At 39.7% G+C, this 18,690-nt stretch overlaps 1 protein-coding gene across 1 annotated transcript in view; it reads left to right on the forward strand.

Moving 5' to 3' along the window:
- Positions 1 to 10,952: 10,952 nt before the first annotated feature.
- Positions 10,953 to 18,690, forward strand: part of RASA1 (RAS p21 protein activator 1) — a 107,826-nt gene continuing 100,088 nt past the window's right edge. Inside the window, exon 1 of the mRNA XM_053224697.1 lies at positions 10,953 to 12,042. Coding sequence (XP_053080672.1) covers positions 11,528 to 12,042 — 515 coding nt within the window. The 5' untranslated portion in view covers positions 10,953 to 11,527. The remainder of the gene's footprint in view (positions 12,043 to 18,690) is intronic.

An 18,690-nucleotide genomic window follows, 5' to 3' on the forward strand; every position in this document is an offset into this window, starting at 1 on the left:
GGAATAAGTAAAGGTAGGCTAAGAGGATTTTTTGCTTGTTGAGCAAATTACCTAAATGGTATTAAATAATGGATTTATGTCTACATAGAGAGGTTGTTAGCTTTGTACTTGCTCCATCCATTGTATTACTAATTTGTCTTTGAGTGATAATATACATGATTTACTTTTCACATCTGAAAAAGCAGGCCAGCAAATTAGAAACTTTGTAGGAGCTTACACTGCAGTCTTGAGGCAGAATGACTCCTCCAGGAAATTTCAGTTTTTGCTCTTAAGGCCTTTAACTGATTGGGTGTGACCCACATGCATTATTGATAGTAATCTTTCCTTATAGTTAACCGTTAACCAAATCTTCAAAATACCATCATAGCAACACCTAGGTAGGATTTAATTAAGTAACTGGCTAGTATAGTGTAGCCAAGCTGATGCCTAAAATTAACCATCGTATGCACCAAATAGGTAGAAGACATAGTCAATATATTGTATTATATAACGTGGATTTAAAAATTTTTTTGAAAGCTTAAAGTACTAAACACAAACTAGAATATACCAGATTAAATACTGAGTTGTACAAATATAGCACTGAGACATGACAATTATTCATAGGGAAAATACTTCAGTGATAATTGTTGTAAACTCAATGTTTTTCAACAGTGGGATGTGAATTCCCCCTAAATTCTAGCTCCTTTCTTCTTCTTTCCTTTTTTTCTGTTCATCTTTCATTCCACAGAGACTGATTGAGCACTTACTATATGGCAGATACTGTCCTAGGTAAGTGGAATATATCAGTTAATATAGGCAGAAATCCTGTTCTCATGAAGTTTATAATGTATATGTTGAGGTGAACAATAAACAAGTTAACAAATGAAAATATGCTATAACTTGAGGCATTGAAAAGCACTAAGAAGAAAAATCAAACAGTGTTAAGTGGAAGGTTTTTGTGGTTAGAGTGGTCATTGAAGAACTTTATGAGGACATGATGTCTGAGCAGGCTTCAGTGAAGTAAACCAGGCAAAACTGCAGTTTAAGAGTGTTTTATGCAGGGGGTATAATAAGTCTAAAGGCTCTGAGATAGTAGGATTCTTGGTATATTCAGGAAACAGCCATAGATTCAGTGTAGCAAGACTATAGTCACGAGGTGAAGGTGCGTGGTAGGGACTGAGGTTTAAGGAAGAGGCAGAAGCCAAGTCGTGTTAAGGCTTTATAGGTCATGGGAAGAAATTTGCATTTTATTATGTGTGATGGGAGGATTCTAAAAAGGAATGTGAGGTGATCTCATTTGCATTTTAAAAAGGTCATCCTGGCTAAGATGTGTAGATTAGACGAGAGAAGTAAAAGTGGAAGCAGGAAGACTGTTATAAATTCTATTACAGAAGTTGAGGTAAGGGATGATGGTGGCTTAGACTGTGGTGGTAACAATTAAGATTAAAATGCAATGAAATGTAAGATATATTTTGAAGGCAGAGCCGAGAGGATGCACTGATAAGTGTGAAATGTGACGTCCGAGAAAAAGAGGAATCAATGATGTTATCTAGGTTTCTGGCCATGAGGGGAGTGCTTGGTACCATTTACTACCACATGGGGACCCTGGAGGGAGAAGTTTTATGTAGAACAAATCCAAGACTTTTATTTTGGAGATGAGGTATTCAAATAGAGATGCCAAGGGACAGTTTGAGCTAGGAGGAGAGACTGAGGTTGGAGATTGTAATTTTGGAGACATCTGCAAATATGTGGTATTTAAAGTCATGAATCTGGCTCAAATTATTTAGAAATAAATAATTATTTCTTCACTATGAAGAAAGGCAAGGGTACTCCCAACATTTATAATTTAAGAAGATGGCTTGGAGGACTTATTAGTTACCTTCAGGTATTTTAAGGGCTCTATGTTTAACATAAATGTAGAAACATGAACTAGGGCCTGTGTGAGGAAATCACGAGCAGTACATCTCTGCTTAATAAAGGGAACCACTTTCTAACACAACTAATGCTGTATCTTAACATCTAATCACCGTAAATGTTCACATTTTTACCAAGTCACAGACTTTCTCTAAAAAAGCCTTTTGTGTTGCGTAGGACTTATACTAGATGAACTCCAATGTTCCTTTTAAGATCTAATACTTGATGTTCATCCTTAGATTTTTTTGTTACCATGATGATCTTCCTTATTCAACAATCTTTGGCAGCTGCCTATTTGCCTTAAGATGAAATCCAAATGCCTCTGATTAGCTTTTTAAAACCTCCATGCCTTTGTCCTAACTTACAACTTTACCTTCATCTTCCTTTCTGATTAATTCTCTTCTCTAGTAAGGCTGGCTCTTTCCTTTTTTACCACAGAAAAATGTTCATCATGTCTTCTCACTTTTCCTGATCTCCTTTCGTAGGAGATCTAGTCCTTCTTTAACTACTAAAGGAATCAATAGAGAAAGATAAATAGAAGCTCAAAAAAAGAAAAAAATGAAAACCAAAAAACAGCTTTGACCTTTTTCTCCAGGACACAAACTGACTCTTCTACTACCATTGCAGTAATGTAACATGTTAACTCATGTTAACAATTATATATTGAATTTTACATTGTCATGTATTATTACGTTACTGTTTCATAAGTGCATTTTTATCCTGTCAACATGACTTTTATGCATTGTAGTGGATACAATTTATTGAATTCCTATTCTGTTCCATTATCTCAGTATTTCAAATCCCCATGAAAACCTCCTAAAGGTAGGTTTAAAAGCTCTCAGAACCCCACTTATGTTCCCTTGTCACTCACCACTCTAGTGCATGGTCATGGAGTCTACCTGGTGACTAGGAACTCTCTTGCCTGTGAGCATGGGACATCTTAGACATGTAGGGAGTTGAAGAATCTCAGAGCAGCCTTCAAGGTACATGGAAGAGAGTTGGAGAATAAGTACTGCCAGCTTCCTCACTCCTCAGGTGGGATAAATCTGACATATGTTTAACATGATTTCACATAGATCCCTGTGGAATTGAGTCCCCACGGTGATTACCTGTTTGGTGACATACCCTTTTTTGGCTTCCTTCCCTTCCTTGTCTCACTTCCTTTCCCTGCAGTGAAATTTCTTGGGATCACCTCCCAAATAGTTTACAATCCAACTCTCATATTGGGATCTGCTTCTGGAGGAACCCAACCTAAGGCAATATATATTGCAATCCATACACATAATAGATGCGGAAATTGAGACTCAGGAAAGTTAAGAAACTTGACCAGAGTTATAAAGCCAGCAGTGGCAGAGGAGGGATTTAAATAGTCTATCTGTCCCAGCATCCCAGATTGGGGGCTGATACATCCCTTGCATTATTATACTGCAATACTCTGTGAACATTCAACAAACACTCTGTTTAATAACCATAAAAACCATAAAGATTTCAAGTTGTTTAGTTTTTCTTTCCCTAATATAATTTATCTTACTGTTGCTGCTTTTATTTTATGTGGTTAGTTGATTAAATGTCTGCCTTCCAAACTGTATGTTCCATGACAGCAAAGATGATGCCTATTTTGACTCATCATTGTTTCCCTGGCACTTAATATATTTTTGTAAATGGAAACAAAGAAGTAGTAGACGCCACAAATAAGCAGGAATATTGAGACAGAGAGGTGTGAAGAGCACTGTTTGATACCGGGGGTATAGTCAGAATCAGTAGAAGCAGTGTCTGTGTTGAGCAGAGAAACAGAATGAACTACTGACCGAGCACTTGAGCCATAACATTGGTGCTGCCATTGGAGGAGATAATAATATGGTCCCCATTCTTCAGGCATTACCACAAGCATTCCGGTTAGTTCCCTAGAGCTGCTTCTGGGTCCTGAAAAATAAAGATATTACAGTTCCCTATGAGACCAGACTTTTATTGTGGGACAGTTTTTTTGTTTTTTTTTTGTCTTGCCTTACTTCCCCAGGCATCTTTGTAATAAACCACCATTACTTGAGGTGAATTGACCACACCTTTGGAACTCAAAAGCTTACACATCTGTCAAATGAGAATAATAATATTGTCATACCTTTTCAGAGTTGTGAATAAAACAATGCATGAGAAAGCACTTTGATGACAAATTTTTTTTTAAATGTTTATTTGTTTATTTTGAGAGAGGGAGAGAGAGCACAAGCAGGGAAGGGGCAGAGAGAGGAGAGAGTCCCAAGCAGGCTCCACGCAGTCAGTGAAGAGCGGGACCAAAGAGGCTTGAACTCACTAGACATGAGATCATGTCCTGAGCAGTAACCAAGAGTCAGATGCTTAACTGACTAAGCCACCCAGGTGCCCTGTGATGATTTGAAAATTTTCTACACATAAAAGGCCTGAATTTTGAACCACTTTTAATAAAGTAAAACATACTATCAAATTATTTCTTCAGAAATGCCATTTAATTTATATTTTTAAAGATATTTTATTTTTTTAATGTTTATTTTTGAGAGAGAGTGATTATGTGTACAAGCAGGGGAGGGGCAGACAGAGAGGGAGAGGGGATTGGAAGTGGGGGCTCCCTGCTGACAGCAGAGAGCCTGATATGGGGCTTGAACTCATGAATCTGAGCCGAAGTCAGATGCCTAACTGACCGAGTCACCGAGGCACCCCCAAAATGCTATTTTGATATCCAAAATAGTTTTTAGTCTTTTCCATTGGTTATCAATAAGCTATTTTAGGACAGATGCATTGCCACTTTTGCTTCTATAATCTAGATCAAAATACATGTAAAACAAAAAAAGAAGACAGGAAATATGTTTGATATCAAGCATTAAATAGAGAATTTTAGAAAACCACTGCCTCTGGTCAGCTTTGCTCCAGTGATAATATGCATTGCTGGGAAATGTTGAGTTGAGTTCTCATTCCAGCTACAACATGGTTAATGCTGAATACGTCTCTTAGCCAGTTGTGCTAAATAAACTTAGGAGGTCATAGAGTAGGATAAATTATATATAAAATGGCTCAAGCGTAACAAATGATATTCCAAAGTACCTATATTTATCAGAAATAAGTTCATCACAGAGGTTCTCAAACCCTGGTATTGTAGGTACTGTCCTTGCCAACCCCATACCCCTTTGGCACTCACCTATTCTATGCAGGCAATAGCCTGTCAGTGCAAACACCAGTTAACACTCTCCTTGAGGGCTTTCCCCAACCCCGGGGAGACACTCATCCTGCAAAGAGGCGAGTGTAGAGGGATTGGAGAGGAGATACTCTTGGAAGTAGCCCTCAATAAACAACAAATGAACATATGGGAGCTGATAAGCAAAAACTACAGTTTCTTTGACCCTCACCTGTGACACTCTCAGGTAGATTCTGTGTTGTCTCCCAGAGCTCCCTGGTGGGAATGAGCCTCAGTTGCTATTAGCAGTAAGCTGCTCATTAACACATCCTGTTCTAGCTTTCTTCCCTTCCCTATTGTCTTTCTGAAACTTGCTGTGATCACCTCCCAATAAATGACTTAACGCTCAAGTCTTACTCAGATTCTGCTTCTGGAGAAGCCCAAACTAAGATACCCTGTCAGCAAACTGAGGCCAATTTTTAAAAAATCTGTGGCAGGGGCACCTTTGTGGCTCAGTTGGTTGAGTGTCTGACTTCAGCCCAGGTCATGATCTTGAGGTTCATAAGTTCAAGCCCCACATCGGGCTCTCTGCTGTCACCCTGTCAGTGCAGAGCCAGCTTCAGATTCTCTGTCCCCCTCTCAATGCTCCTCCTCTGCTTGCACTCTCCCCAAAATAAATAAATATTAAAAAAATCTGTGGGAAAATAAAAAGGACATAATACATGATGAACGTTTCATGAAGCGAAATTTATGTAATTCAAAAGACTTTTCTCTTTCTGGAAATTATTTCCTTCCCTTTATTTTTCTCCTTCCCTCCCCACCCCTCTGCCTTTCTTTCTGCCTTGAAATGTCCTTTTCTTTTAGGAAATAAAGTGGTAGGAAATAGTAGTTAGTAACAACAATGCAACCAAAAGTTAGCAATCCTAACGATTTAATAGTCTCTCAATGTTTGTTGAATCCAGAAATCTGGAAATCACTACCTTTCTATGTGTTATATTTCACTGTTATTTTAACAATTAGGTAAGGAAGGAAAAGAAAGTTTAAAGAAAAAGTGTTGTGTTAAGATAACAGGTAAAGTTGAAAATTTCTTCAAAGGGACATGAATTGAGAAATAATTGTAGTTAGAAATATTTAAGAAAGGTAGTTTTAGTTTTGTAAAGTTATATTACTCACAATTTCTTCTGATGTACTTAAAACTCTTGCCTTATTTTATCTGTAATTAACTCAAGGCCACACTTAACCTTTTCATTGTATACTTATTTTAAAGACTATTAAAGAGGCGCCTGGATGGTCCATTTGGTTAAGCATCCAACCCTCGATTTTGGTTCAGGTCATGATCTCCCCTTTGTGAGATCCAGCCCTGTGTTAGGTTCCATGCTGCGTGTGGAGCCTCCTTAAGATTCTCCCTCTCTCCCTCTCTCTGCTCCTCCTCTGCTGGCATACATGCATTATCTCACAAAATAAGTAAACAAACATTGAAAAAAATAAAAACTATTAAAGAAGTTTGTATATTCAATGTGCTAACTGAATTTAGAGATGGAGGGGTTACCAGGAGATTTTTAGGTAGACTTAAGAATGCAGTGAGTTAGAGATTTTGTAGAACTCCTAAAGTGAAGAGGCCAAAGATTAGTTGGATTTCACGATGGTGCTTAAGGTGATATTTAAATTGTGGCTGACACGGGAAAAGAATGGGAGTGTAAATAGGAGGAAAATATGGACCAGAGTCTTACTCATCCTGACTCTCCCATTTCCCTTTCCTCAAAACCATTATACTTCCTTTTTTCTTTTATTTCTCCCATAGGGAACTATCATGTAAAGGAACCAAAGTGCAGTCAGGTGATACAGAAATATTTCTGGTTAGAGGAAAATAGTAGCCAAAGAAAAATAGACTGGAAATAATAAAAGAGGAGTATTGCTAATAAAGAATAGATAAAAATCAGCCAAATAAGGACAGTAGAATAAGAATAAACTAATAAAAATTAAAGACATTTATTCTTCTTGCAAGAGAAGGAACATTTAGATCCAACTACTCTAAGTTCCTTTAGTCATCAGAAGAAGGCTTCTGATAATTTTCTTTGAAGTGTATTTTATAGCCTCAGAGATCTTACTATGCTCTAAATTCTTCACAGTGTTTATAATTTTCATAAATCTTATTTAGTTAATATGCCACATACTGTAATCTCTGCAGAACTATTTACTTTTTAGTCAAAATAATTTCCTTTAACCTCTGTCTCCTCAATGTTATTTTCTCACAACATCTCCCTAATAAGGAAAAATGTGCTCTTGAAGATTCTAAGATGAGGTCAGCAAATGCAGTAGGAATATTAGGGGTTAGGAGTAAAAGCTTCTTTCCAAAATTTTTTGGGTCAATGGAACCTTTTGGTATTATTTAGATAAACTTGGAAGCCTATTTGTATAGCTGAGGATGTGCTAGGGCATGAAACACAATTTGGGATTGTTCAAACACAGCTGTAAGCTCTTTCTTACTTCTTGATCAGTTTTCCCCTCAGAAACAACTCACATATTTGTACTAAACCCCTTGAGGTTCTCTATAATTATATAACTGCCTAAGAATGACCTTTTTACATACTGAGGTATCAAAACTGAAAAATACGTTGGAATGTATTACATTCATATTTAAGTTGCCAATAAAATCAGAATGAGACAAATTCATTTTCTAAAAATTAAATGTTCAGATTCTTTTCACCCACAAGTCTTTGCCCAGCATTTTTGATTATTTATTTTTCACTAAATACTATATTTAATTCAATATCTGGATAACTTTTCTAAAATCACAGATATCAAAGTTTGTTTTACTAAAGCTAAATGTTATTTTGAATTTTCCTCTTTTGTAATTTGTTCTTTTTTTCAGTACCTCCTTGTTTAATATTATCTGTAAATTTAATTAACAGACTGTTTACTTCCCTTTGTTAACTGATGTTACATAACACCACATCTAACACCAATTGCTGCAGAATCCCTGTAATGCCTCTCTCCACATAGATATTTCATATATTTTTTTTAAAGTTGTTCTTCAGTTTTTGACTCACGAAACTTTAAGGACTTTGACTCATGAAAGCTCAAGGAGTCAAGAAATACAGGGGCCTGGAAGAAAAGAAAAGGAAACCCAGAAACAGAAATTGAGGGAGAAATACATAGGAGCAAAGAGAACATGAGACCACAAATGAGAGAAGGGCAGGAGGTCAAGGTGAATAGAAAAAGAAAAAAAAAGGCAATAGACAAAAATAAGGTATAAACATTTAACCCTTCTATAAAAATAAAATGTCACTGAAGATGGAAGACTGACTTGAGATTCAGGAAGCACACAAGTAATAGTAAAGATCAAAGCCTAGATCTGTCCAATAAAAGGAGTATATAAGATATTTGAAAATAACTCATGAATGATAAGTGGCAGTCTCTGGATAAAAAGGACAGCACAACTCTAAGATTGAATATATGGTAAGATATTGGTATTAGGTTGATACACAGATATAGTAGGTGTTTCGTACTAATTGAGTAATTGGTATCCGAAGATGTGAGCTGATCTAATCCAGTATTTGTTAAGAGGATGGAGACCTGTTCAAAGCTGTTGACATGGATGTCTAGCACTGGGCTAGGCAGTAGAACACATATTGTATTTGCAGTCTAGCTTTGTAGATACATAAATCTAAAAGTAACTAGAAAACGATGTGACTCAGTGTGTAATTGGTGTTGGCTGATTAAATATTGGCTTTTAATTGCTAAAGAATTTCAAAAGGGGGAAGAAGACAATTCTGCAAATTAGAATAGTGAGCTTGACTTGGAATCTTAGGCGCATACAGAAGAAGTATGAGCACTCAGAGATCTGTGATAACAAGAGCTGGTCATAACTTGCCAGTCCAGTGCCCTACATTCAAAGGCTGTTGTGGGTAATTGGGGTGGGAGTGTTGGAGGACTGAAGTGGTAATTCACTGTGGCTTTCAAGCACAGGCTACATGAAAATTTGTTGGCAGTTGGTGGAATATGCACTTTTAAGTTCTCTTCTTTCTTTGAGGGTCTAAGTTTAAAAGAAAAAGAAGAGCTGTTCTCACGGAGGCCACTGTAAGAAGTAGGACCAAAATTATTAAGTATTATGGAATTACTTCATTTTGCATTTTCTCATTTCCCAACCTCCTTTCTAGAATAGTCCAGGGCTTAGCAACACAATACCTATTTCTGTTATCCACCTACCTAATGAATGGCATTGAGTTGGCTTTCTCATCTATTCTTCTTTGTTTCAGAACCATTTTTTAGGTATTGCATACCTCCTTCTTGATTAGCATACTATAGTATAGTGGTTCTTAAATGTGTAAACTTGGAGAGCCTAGTAAAAGATTCCTGTGATTTCTGATTCAGAGGGTCTGGGATAGAGCCAAGAATTTGTGTTTCTAACAAGTTCCTGGGATAATGCTGGTCTAAGACCACTTTTGTGACTAATCCATCTTTGCTCTCACAAGTGGTATGCTGTATAAGAGGTAAGCACAATGAAGAAGTCCTCAGGATTACTTTCTAATCAACTTAGTCACTAATTTGGCAAATAGTGCTTATGCAAACTTACATAGTAAAGGAAAATATCTTGTGCATACCTTGCCACCTCTTTTAGTGGTCTTTTCCTTTTTTCCTGGGCCTCTGTTATAGCCCCTACCCATCCCCTTCCTTATGTGCTCCTCTCTTGGTTTGATCATCGTTGGCAGAGAAAACATCCATCTCAAAGACCAATATTTAAAGGTATTTAATGTGGGATTCCTTCTGAGAGAATTAAAAAACAAAACAGTATCATTTGCCAAAGGGCAAATTGCACATACTGTAATTTCAAACAATGGTAATGATTCCTCCATCTATATGCATGCATGAGATAGTTTATATATAGTCCAGCATGAAAGACAAAACAAACCCCATCTCTCTGGCTATATTTAGGGTGAGAAAACAGTTTATTGATAATTTTTGAAGCTATGCATAATTGTATATGGCACTTTGGAACCTTGGTATTTGCCTGGTTCAAGGTTCTCTATGCTTCACATGTGCATTGTGGAGTGTGCCCCGCTGTGTTCTGCATGCAAATGAACGTCATCCCTCCTCTCCACACATTAGTACCCAACATACCTGCGATTGCACTGGTGTGTGTGTTGGGCGGGAATAGAGACAGAGAGGTATGACAGGAGAGATGGCGATTGTGGGAAACAAAACAAAATGTGTAGTCTCAGAAATCGCACTTTACAACTATTATTTCCACCAAAATTTTTAGGTCACCCCATATTACTTCCCTATTTCGTTTGAGTTTCAGAACGTAGTTTAAAATTACATTTTATTTTTTAATATGGAATGCAACGAAAACAAAAAAAAAAACAATTAATAGCACTGCCTCGAACTTCGAGGCAATCCCTCATCCCCGGGCTTCGCGTCCGGTTTCTGCACCGCTGGGTAAAGGTGTTTTTTTCTAGCAGTCAGGAAGCAGAGAACTGGCTTCGCGGCATCTTCCTTTCCCTTTTCCTCGGTTCCTTCCTCTCCACCCCTCCTGGTCCCTCCTTTCTCTCCTGCTTTCACAGTGCAGCACGGCCGCGTGCTCGGGTACCCACTCCTCCCCTCCGCCCATCAAACAAAACCCAGAGAGGCAGGCGCGCCCTGCCGCCGGCGACACCCACGGGAGAAACGGCCACACCACCACACGCTCGTACCACAGCGAAACAGTGAGCACGGCCGCGCAGCGCGCGTCCCCGCCGCTTCCTTCCCTCCCGACGCTTCCTTTTCCTCCCTCGAGTCCCAGCGCCCTCACCCCCGCGCCAGGAACGCGCCTGCGCAGAAGTTGCCCTCGCCCTCCTCCCCCGCCCTTCCTTCCCTCGGCTCCTCCACTGGTGCCCCGCCTTCCTTTCTCTCTAGTCGGTTTCACTGAGCACTCGAGGTTGGGAGCAGTTCAGTCGATTTCCCCGCTACCCCGCCCCCCTTCCTCTTGGCTCCCCACCCCTCCCATCTCCAGCCCGGTGGAGGATGAAGCGGCTGCAGTGGCCCCAGCCCCAGCAGCGGCACCGGCGGTGGCTGCGGTGGGGGTGGCCGGAACTAGGGTGGTGAAGGAGCGGTGGCGGTGGCGGCGGCGGTGGCTGAAGGAGCGGCAGCCGCCCCAGCCGCTTCCTCTGTGCTTCCCTTCCTCTTTAGTGCAGCCAGGAAGTTTTTCACTTCTGTGCATGTGTGTGTGTGTGTGTGCGTGAGTGTGGGTGTGTAAGGTGAGGGCTTGGGGCGGCGTTTGTGCAGGCGTTGAGTTTTTTGCCCACTTCGCTTCCCGTAACCCGGGCAGCTCCGGAGCCGGGGCTGTGGCCCAAGGAGGGGGCGCGGCGGCGGGCTCTCTCCTTTTGTTGTTGTTTCCTCCGCCTGGGGAGCTGAAGGGGGGACGCGCCTGGGTGGGGCGGCTCGGAGCCCGGGCCTGGTGGCCCCCGGGGCTCCCGGGCGAGCTGGGTAGGGCAGAGTAGATCGGGCTTCAACATGATGGCGGCCGAGGCCGGCAGTGAGGAGGGCGGCCCGGTGACCGCCGGGGCAGCAGGAGGCGGCGCAGCCGCGGGCTCGAGTGCCTATCCGGCAGTATGTAGGGTGAAGATACCCGCGGCCCTGCCTGTGGCTGCCGTACCCTATCCTGGGCTGGCGGAGACCGGAGTAGCCGGGAACCTGGCTGGCGGAGCCGCTTTGGGGTCAGGGTTCCTGGGAGCCGGGTCTGTGGCAGGGGCAATGGGGGGAGCCGGACTGTCAGGGGGAGGTGCTGCCGCTGGCGTGGCTGGCGCCGCTGCCGGACTTGGAGGAGAGATGGGTCTCGCCAAGGGGACCACTTCGTTGCCTGCTGAGACCTTCGGGGCAGGCGGCGGATTCCCTCCTCTGCCGCCTCCTCCTCAGCTGCCCCCTTTGGGCGCCGGCCTGGGAACGGTGGACGAAGGTGACTCTCTGGATGGACCAGAATACGAGGAAGAAGAGGTCGCCATCCCGTTGACTGCTCCTCCAACTAACCAGTAAGTCAGGACAGCTGTTCAGGGACTGGGGAAGCTGGCTCCTGGAAAGAAGTGGGAAAACCTACCTCGTTCTTTCAGCTGTGATTTGTTTTGAAAAGTTTTGAAGCTTCAGGTTCCGCGCGTAGGAATTTAATTTGATAACTCATCTTCCCTGCGGGCATACTCCCTGGCGTCTTTGTATATTTATTGTTACTCTGGGAAGACGTAAAGTTTTTAAGATGAGAAGCATGGGGAAAATGTGTATCCATTGAGAACCGGATATAGTTCTGCCCCTTCCAAATTTAGGTGGCGTCCTGGGATTGAGCTGAGCTTGCAGCTGCCAAGGCAGTCGGAGTTTGTATTAACCTGTGTGTGTATTCCCTGGTGAAGCCCGATTATTCGTCAGAAGCTTTGAATATACAAGTATTTGAATGAGTTTTGTACTGATAATCATTCGAAACATCCATTGGTCAGAACGCTTTGTTTCTGTGGCACTGCAAATCCCCATTTATGCCAATTGAAAGCATAGCGATGCAGCAGTCTTCACATCATTTATGAAGATGTGGGTCAGCGAGAAAGGAAAGGGTTCTGTGAATTACAGGTGTGATTAAGGGCCTATCCTCCAACAACGTCTGTAACTTAGGCTAAAGAATTCCCATTTATTATTAGTGTAATTTTTTACAGTTGAGACTTTGTAAGTACAGTTTTGAAGTAAAATAAAATTAAAAGTGTGCTTCTCTTCAACACTTTGTTGGTGACCAGTACAGTGTTATATTTGACAATTAGTTTTGACAGAATATTGCTGAACACATAGGGCAAATGGCTTTTTCAAATAGTGAGTACATTTCCCTTCGTCAGTGAACATAGGTATGTATTTATAAAGGTGGACCTTGATGGGAGGAAAATGTTGATGGTAGTAAATAAATAAAAAGTGGTTAATGATAGCAAAACTTTTTATATAGATCACTCAAGTAAGTATTAATTGACCTTTAGAATTTTGACACCCTTAGTGTTTCAGAAAAAAAAGATTTGGTTCGTATGTTGACATTCACTATGGACAATTGAAAGGTTTGTTTGTTTTGGATAAGCTTTGGAGGATTTGGAAGGGACTTAAAAAATGAATTAGAAAAAGATTCTGTAATACTAATCCATTTTTTACTTCAGGCTACTTCTTTTGATACCTAAGGTGGAAAAGTAAAATTAGCCTTATTTTTGTCAGCCACGATATAGCAGTATTGTATATTTTTCATATTGTTAAATGAGAATTTAATTTTTTTGTCTGGTTTTATTCCAACTTGCCATACTATGTCTTTGTTTTATAGACTTCTGAAGGTGTTCTGGAAGTGTGAAAAATTTGAATTTTACAGCACTGTTTACACACCTCCAAGCCTTTTTGAAAGAATCAAATATTTAGGTGCCCATACATTGCTCAGCACTGCAGTTATAATAAAGTGCAGCTTTGCATACTGAAATAATATAGTCTTATGCTAGTGTTCATAACGGAATTGCATTAGGCATATTCAGTGTATTCTAAATTTTTTAAAAAAAGAATTAGGTAGAACAGTTTTAGTTTCACGGCAAAATTGCATAGAAAATAATATAGTGTTCCCATTAAATTGATAACAATAAACATGAATGAGTACTTAGGAAAATTTGTGTTTGTGAGAAGTCCATTGTGTGAGATTTCCATCATTATTAGTATGTATTTGGGAATAAAAATATTTGTATGACTATTGAGAAATGTTCATGTTCTAAAAAGTATCCTCCATTTCTCCTATGTTTTTTAAATTTGTCACTGAGAAGTACAAATTTCCCTCTTTTCTTTATCTTAGATATCAGCCCAGAGTCACTGGAGGCAATACAGTGTAGTGGTTAAGCGTGCAAATTCTGAAGTTAGACAAGATTTGGGTTGGAATCCTGACTCTGCCACTTATAGCTGTGTGATCTTGGAAAGGTTAGTTTCCCCACCTGTAAAATAGGAATAATAATGGTACCTCCATCATATGGTCATCTTTAAGGTTTAATGAGAACCCAGAAGTTTTCAGCATAGTGCCTGGCGCATAGTAAGTGTTCAATAAGTAGTATCCCTAAATAACAGTAATATTTTTTTATTGTCATTAAATTGCCTACTAATTCTGTTGGTACAGGGACTCCCTCACTAATCGTTACTTTAGAGAATGGTTTGAACTCCAAAGGCCTATCTACCATGATTAATTATTTTAAAAATTATGACTTCTTTTTTTTAATGTTTATTTTTGAGAGAGGGGCAGAGAGGGGGGCAGAGGATCCCAAGTGGGCTCTGTGCTGAGAGCAGAGCAAAATGTGAGATCATGACCTGAGCTGAAGTTGGATGCTTAACCAACTGAACTATCCAGGCACCCCTAAAAATTATGACTCCTCAAGGCTTCCAATAGATTAAGTAGGTTTGGAGATGAAGTTCAGGTCTTTTCTATAAAGTTCTATTTTAAATTGAAACAAAAACTTTAATGATTTGGTTAAATAATGTCAAATCTTTTGTAAAGCTATTGAAGAAATGTTCTTGGACTAAATTAATATTTGTTTACTAGTGACTGGTCACCTTAGTTATTGGATAGCATGATATTAAGGAGGTTCGGGTCATAGGTTTGAGTCCATAGTAGTTTGTTAGAGTAGGATTCCCTGGTCACAGTATTCAACCATGTATCCAGCTAGTTTGGTGCTGTTGGTCGCAAGAGAGTCAAATGACAATATGTAGATAGACAAGTACAAATATATTAATGCCATTCATATTTTGTACCTTGTTTTTCTGTGCATGGTGAATCATTGTCTCATGTGTATTACTGAGCATTTACATAAGTTGGGGTAAGGCTGGAGAATTTGAAGAATTTTAACTATTACATTTATTTGAATATTTTGTTTTCACAAGTTTTGAGGAAAAAACAATTAAAAAGCAATGAAATTCTCCCTGTGTATTTTTTGCTATAGAAGGTGCTGTACCTAAAACTAACAGATTTCCTTTTCAAGAGAGAGAAAAGTTAAAGGAGTTTGTCACTGGTAGGCCTTATGATTTTATGACCTGCTCTTAGTGGCCTTGGTTATTTTTTACCTCTTCTCTAGAGGTTAGGGGTGACACTAAAGGAGCATTGTTCCCTTAGTCCACCTTCAATTTTATGTAGAGACTTCTTAAATTTTTATTTTATGTTTCAGAGAAAGAGCATGCACACATGTGAGCAGGGAAGGGACAAAAGAGAGGGAGAATCTTTTTTTCTTTTAATTTTTTTTAATGTTTATTTGTTTTTGAGAGAGAGGGACAGACAAATCACAAGTGGGGGAGGGGCAGAGAGTGATGGGGACATAGAATCAGAAGCAGGCTCCAGGCCCTGAGCTGTAAGCTCCGACTTGGGGCTCAAACTCATGGACTGTGAGATCATGACCTGAGCTGAAGTCAGATGCTCAACTGGCTGAGCCACCCAAGCACCCCAGAGAGAGAGAATCTTAAGCAGGTCTCATGCCCTGAAGCTGGGCTCAATCTAAGGACTCATGACCTGAGCCGAAAAATCAGGAGTTGAATGGTTAACTGACTGGGCCACCCAGCACCCCCTACATGTAGAGATTTTAAACTGTCACCTGCAGTAGCAGGATGCCCTTGGAATGAATCCAGTCCACAGATCTATATCGCGTGCTTTTGGTGTAGTTGGAACATTAATAAGTAGTTGCTACCATTTAAAAAATAGGAAGACGTCACATTTAAGAAGTCTTAGTTTCTAGCACACTTCCAAAATCACAGGATTTGGGGCTCCTTAGTTGCTGTTCCTGTTTGAGAGCAGATTGCCAGAGCTGAGTAATGGTTGCCCCTTTTAGGTGAGTTCGGAGCTCCAGTTTGCGGTAGTCTCTACGAGGCTTGCTTTGCCTTTGGGATTATGTGCCTGGCATGTGGCATAGATCTTTCCTTGGACCTAATATGCCGGCTTGTCAACCCTGAAACTTGAAGGAAGAGGAAATAAGGAATGTTAACTGGTACCTTTCTTTTCTTTGAAAAAAAACATCCATCTCTACAAAAATAAAATCATAATTAAGCCAAATAATTATTAGAGGTTAATGTTAGGACATGTAGTATTTATTAACTTTGTCACTAATTGCATTATAACCATGGGTGAGTCATTTTTTCTTAATAAACTTAGGGGTGAGAATTGCAGAGATTAGTTATGTACAGAGCGGTTGCTGACGAGGACCCAGATATTTTTTTACAATATTTGTATGAACAGTAGAGCAGTGTAGTAGGTGCTTAATTTAAGGGATAAAAAAATGAGTTGGATGCCTTCTTCTCAAGTCTCTCTTTCTGGGCAGTTAGAGATCTAGTAGGAAGTTAAGTAAACCAACTACTCTGATTCAGCTAGATTAAGATAAATATCATGAGCAAAGTATGAGCAAAGAGTCATGGGCTTTAAAAGAATAAGAAATTTATATAATTAGGGTCAGTGAGTCTTTGAGGAAAAGTAGCAAGTGTGTTATCCCGGCTGCTTAATTTATTTTCTAAACATGACCTTTTTGGTCCCCACTCTCTTTGCCTAATGATTATATCAGGTAAAAAAGACTTAAAGGTTAAATGAGTATAAACTTTTGGCCCCAAGAGAAGAGTCTGTCCTACTGAACTCTTAATTACTTACCTGTGGTCTGGAAGGGGATTGAAGGAGGTGTCTGTAGTTACTGGGAATACAGAGCACGGCCAAAGGCTGGAATTGGTTTGGGTCATTGATAGGTACTTTGGGGAAATTAGGAAAGCATTATTGACAGAGATAAAAAGAAAAAGGACAGCTGTAAATTAGGAAGAAGAAAGGGAAAGCAAAATGCAGGCCTTACTGGTTGCTTTACTCTTGTCTTTTTACTGGCCTTTAGGGGGATGACAGACTGCCTTTAAGAGCAGCTCTAATACCCAGAAACAATACCTTGGTAGTGGTGAGGGGGACTTATGGCAGTATTAATAATAACTGTTACTACTGCTGACATTTTTTGGTTGCTTACTACCAAACAAGAACTGTTCTAATTGGCTTACATGTGTTGGTTTAGTTATATATTGCTTCACTCCAAAACTAAATGTTTATCTGTTCTTGATTCTAAAGTTGGCAAGGCTTGATGGGGACTGCTGCATGTGTCATTTGTTGGCTATCATATCGAAGGTGGCTTCTTAGTGATGCCTTAGCTGGGGCGGCTGGAACAGCTGATGGATAGCCGGGACTATGGCTGCCTCTCTCCTTGTATACCCTTCATGCAGCCTTCCCCCTAATTAGCTTGAGCTTCTCTACAACATGGCAGCTGGGTTTTGCGAGGGAGCATGTCAAGAGGGCAAGCCTCATTGTGCCAACACGTATCAAGTCTCTGTGTTCTTCAGTGTTTGCTGATGTTCCAATGGCCAGTGCTAATAAACATGACCCAGTTTACAGTTAGTATGGGTGGGACTGCATCACTACCGGGAGGTGAGATTTGTTGAGGGCCTCAAAGTAACAGCCTATTTCGTATGTTACTCATTTACATGTAATACAGATAATACTAGGATAGGAGTGGTGAGGAATGAAGTGGGAGAAAGGGCAAGTACTTAGAAGTTCTTCCCTTAGGCTTGACGTGGTAAATTGTCTTTCATTAAATGATTCAGATAGCCTCACAGTAGATTTTGCTTCTGACCACCATTATCTTAATTTTAAAGCAAGTTATGGAGAATGGATGCTATTATCACTCATTGTTTGAATGTTCAGTGTATGTATGGTAGGTGTATCATCTTGAAATCACCTGCAGTACATTTCAATTGTGGGCTAAGTTAGAAACAGTTATCAGATACAATTTACTGGTAACTTCTCCCTATGTCTAATCATTATCTCAACAGGATTTGGGGCATAATTTTAGGCATTTCAGTTATTTTTGTGAATAAAACAATGAACATTTTAGGGGGCAGAAGTATAAAAGAATGTACAGTCTACTTGAAAGATGAGGCATTAATGACAGAGACATAAGATGAGAAAATTAATCTTAAAGATGTGTGGTACAGATACATTTTTCAAATTAGGAGATAGTTGTGGAAGGGTTTAAAGAATGAAAGTATCTGAATGAATAAATTGAAATTTCATACTGTAATCCTCTTAGTGGAGTTTTACAGAAAGTTTGATTAGTTTTTGTAGTATTGTTTATTTGATATTATAATCATAAAAGTGGTATTCATAGATACATAGTGTTTAAGTGTTAGATGAAACTCTCATTTGCCGAGATGCAGAAGCAGACTGGCAGACAGCCCGTATGCAGAACTAGAGTGGTTTGGTTAAAGTCACATAGCTAGGTAGTGGCAGAACTGGCACAGAATCCAGTTCCCATAATTTTTCAGATATGTTTAGATTTGAGAAATATTTATAATGAATTTGGGTGGGGGGAGGAAGGCAGGGGCCCAGGATTGACTAGTCCTTTACTCTTTGCTGGACACTTTACATAGATTATTTTGTTTAACTCTCACAGCTACACAATGAGAATAGATATTCTCCTCATTTTTAGTGTTCAGAAAACTGAGTGATGGAATTCTAATACAAATATTATACTTTTTCCTTTGTCTTGCCTCCTTCCATTAAGTATAATACGCACTATGCACACTCATAGAAAACATATATTTAAAGGCTGGCTGGTCGCTGAGTATTATGGACTGAATTCTGT

Source organism: Acinonyx jubatus, chromosome A1, assembly GCF_027475565.1.
Source record: "Acinonyx jubatus isolate Ajub_Pintada_27869175 chromosome A1, VMU_Ajub_asm_v1.0, whole genome shotgun sequence".
Lineage (NCBI taxonomy): Eukaryota > Metazoa > Chordata > Mammalia > Carnivora > Felidae > Acinonyx > Acinonyx jubatus.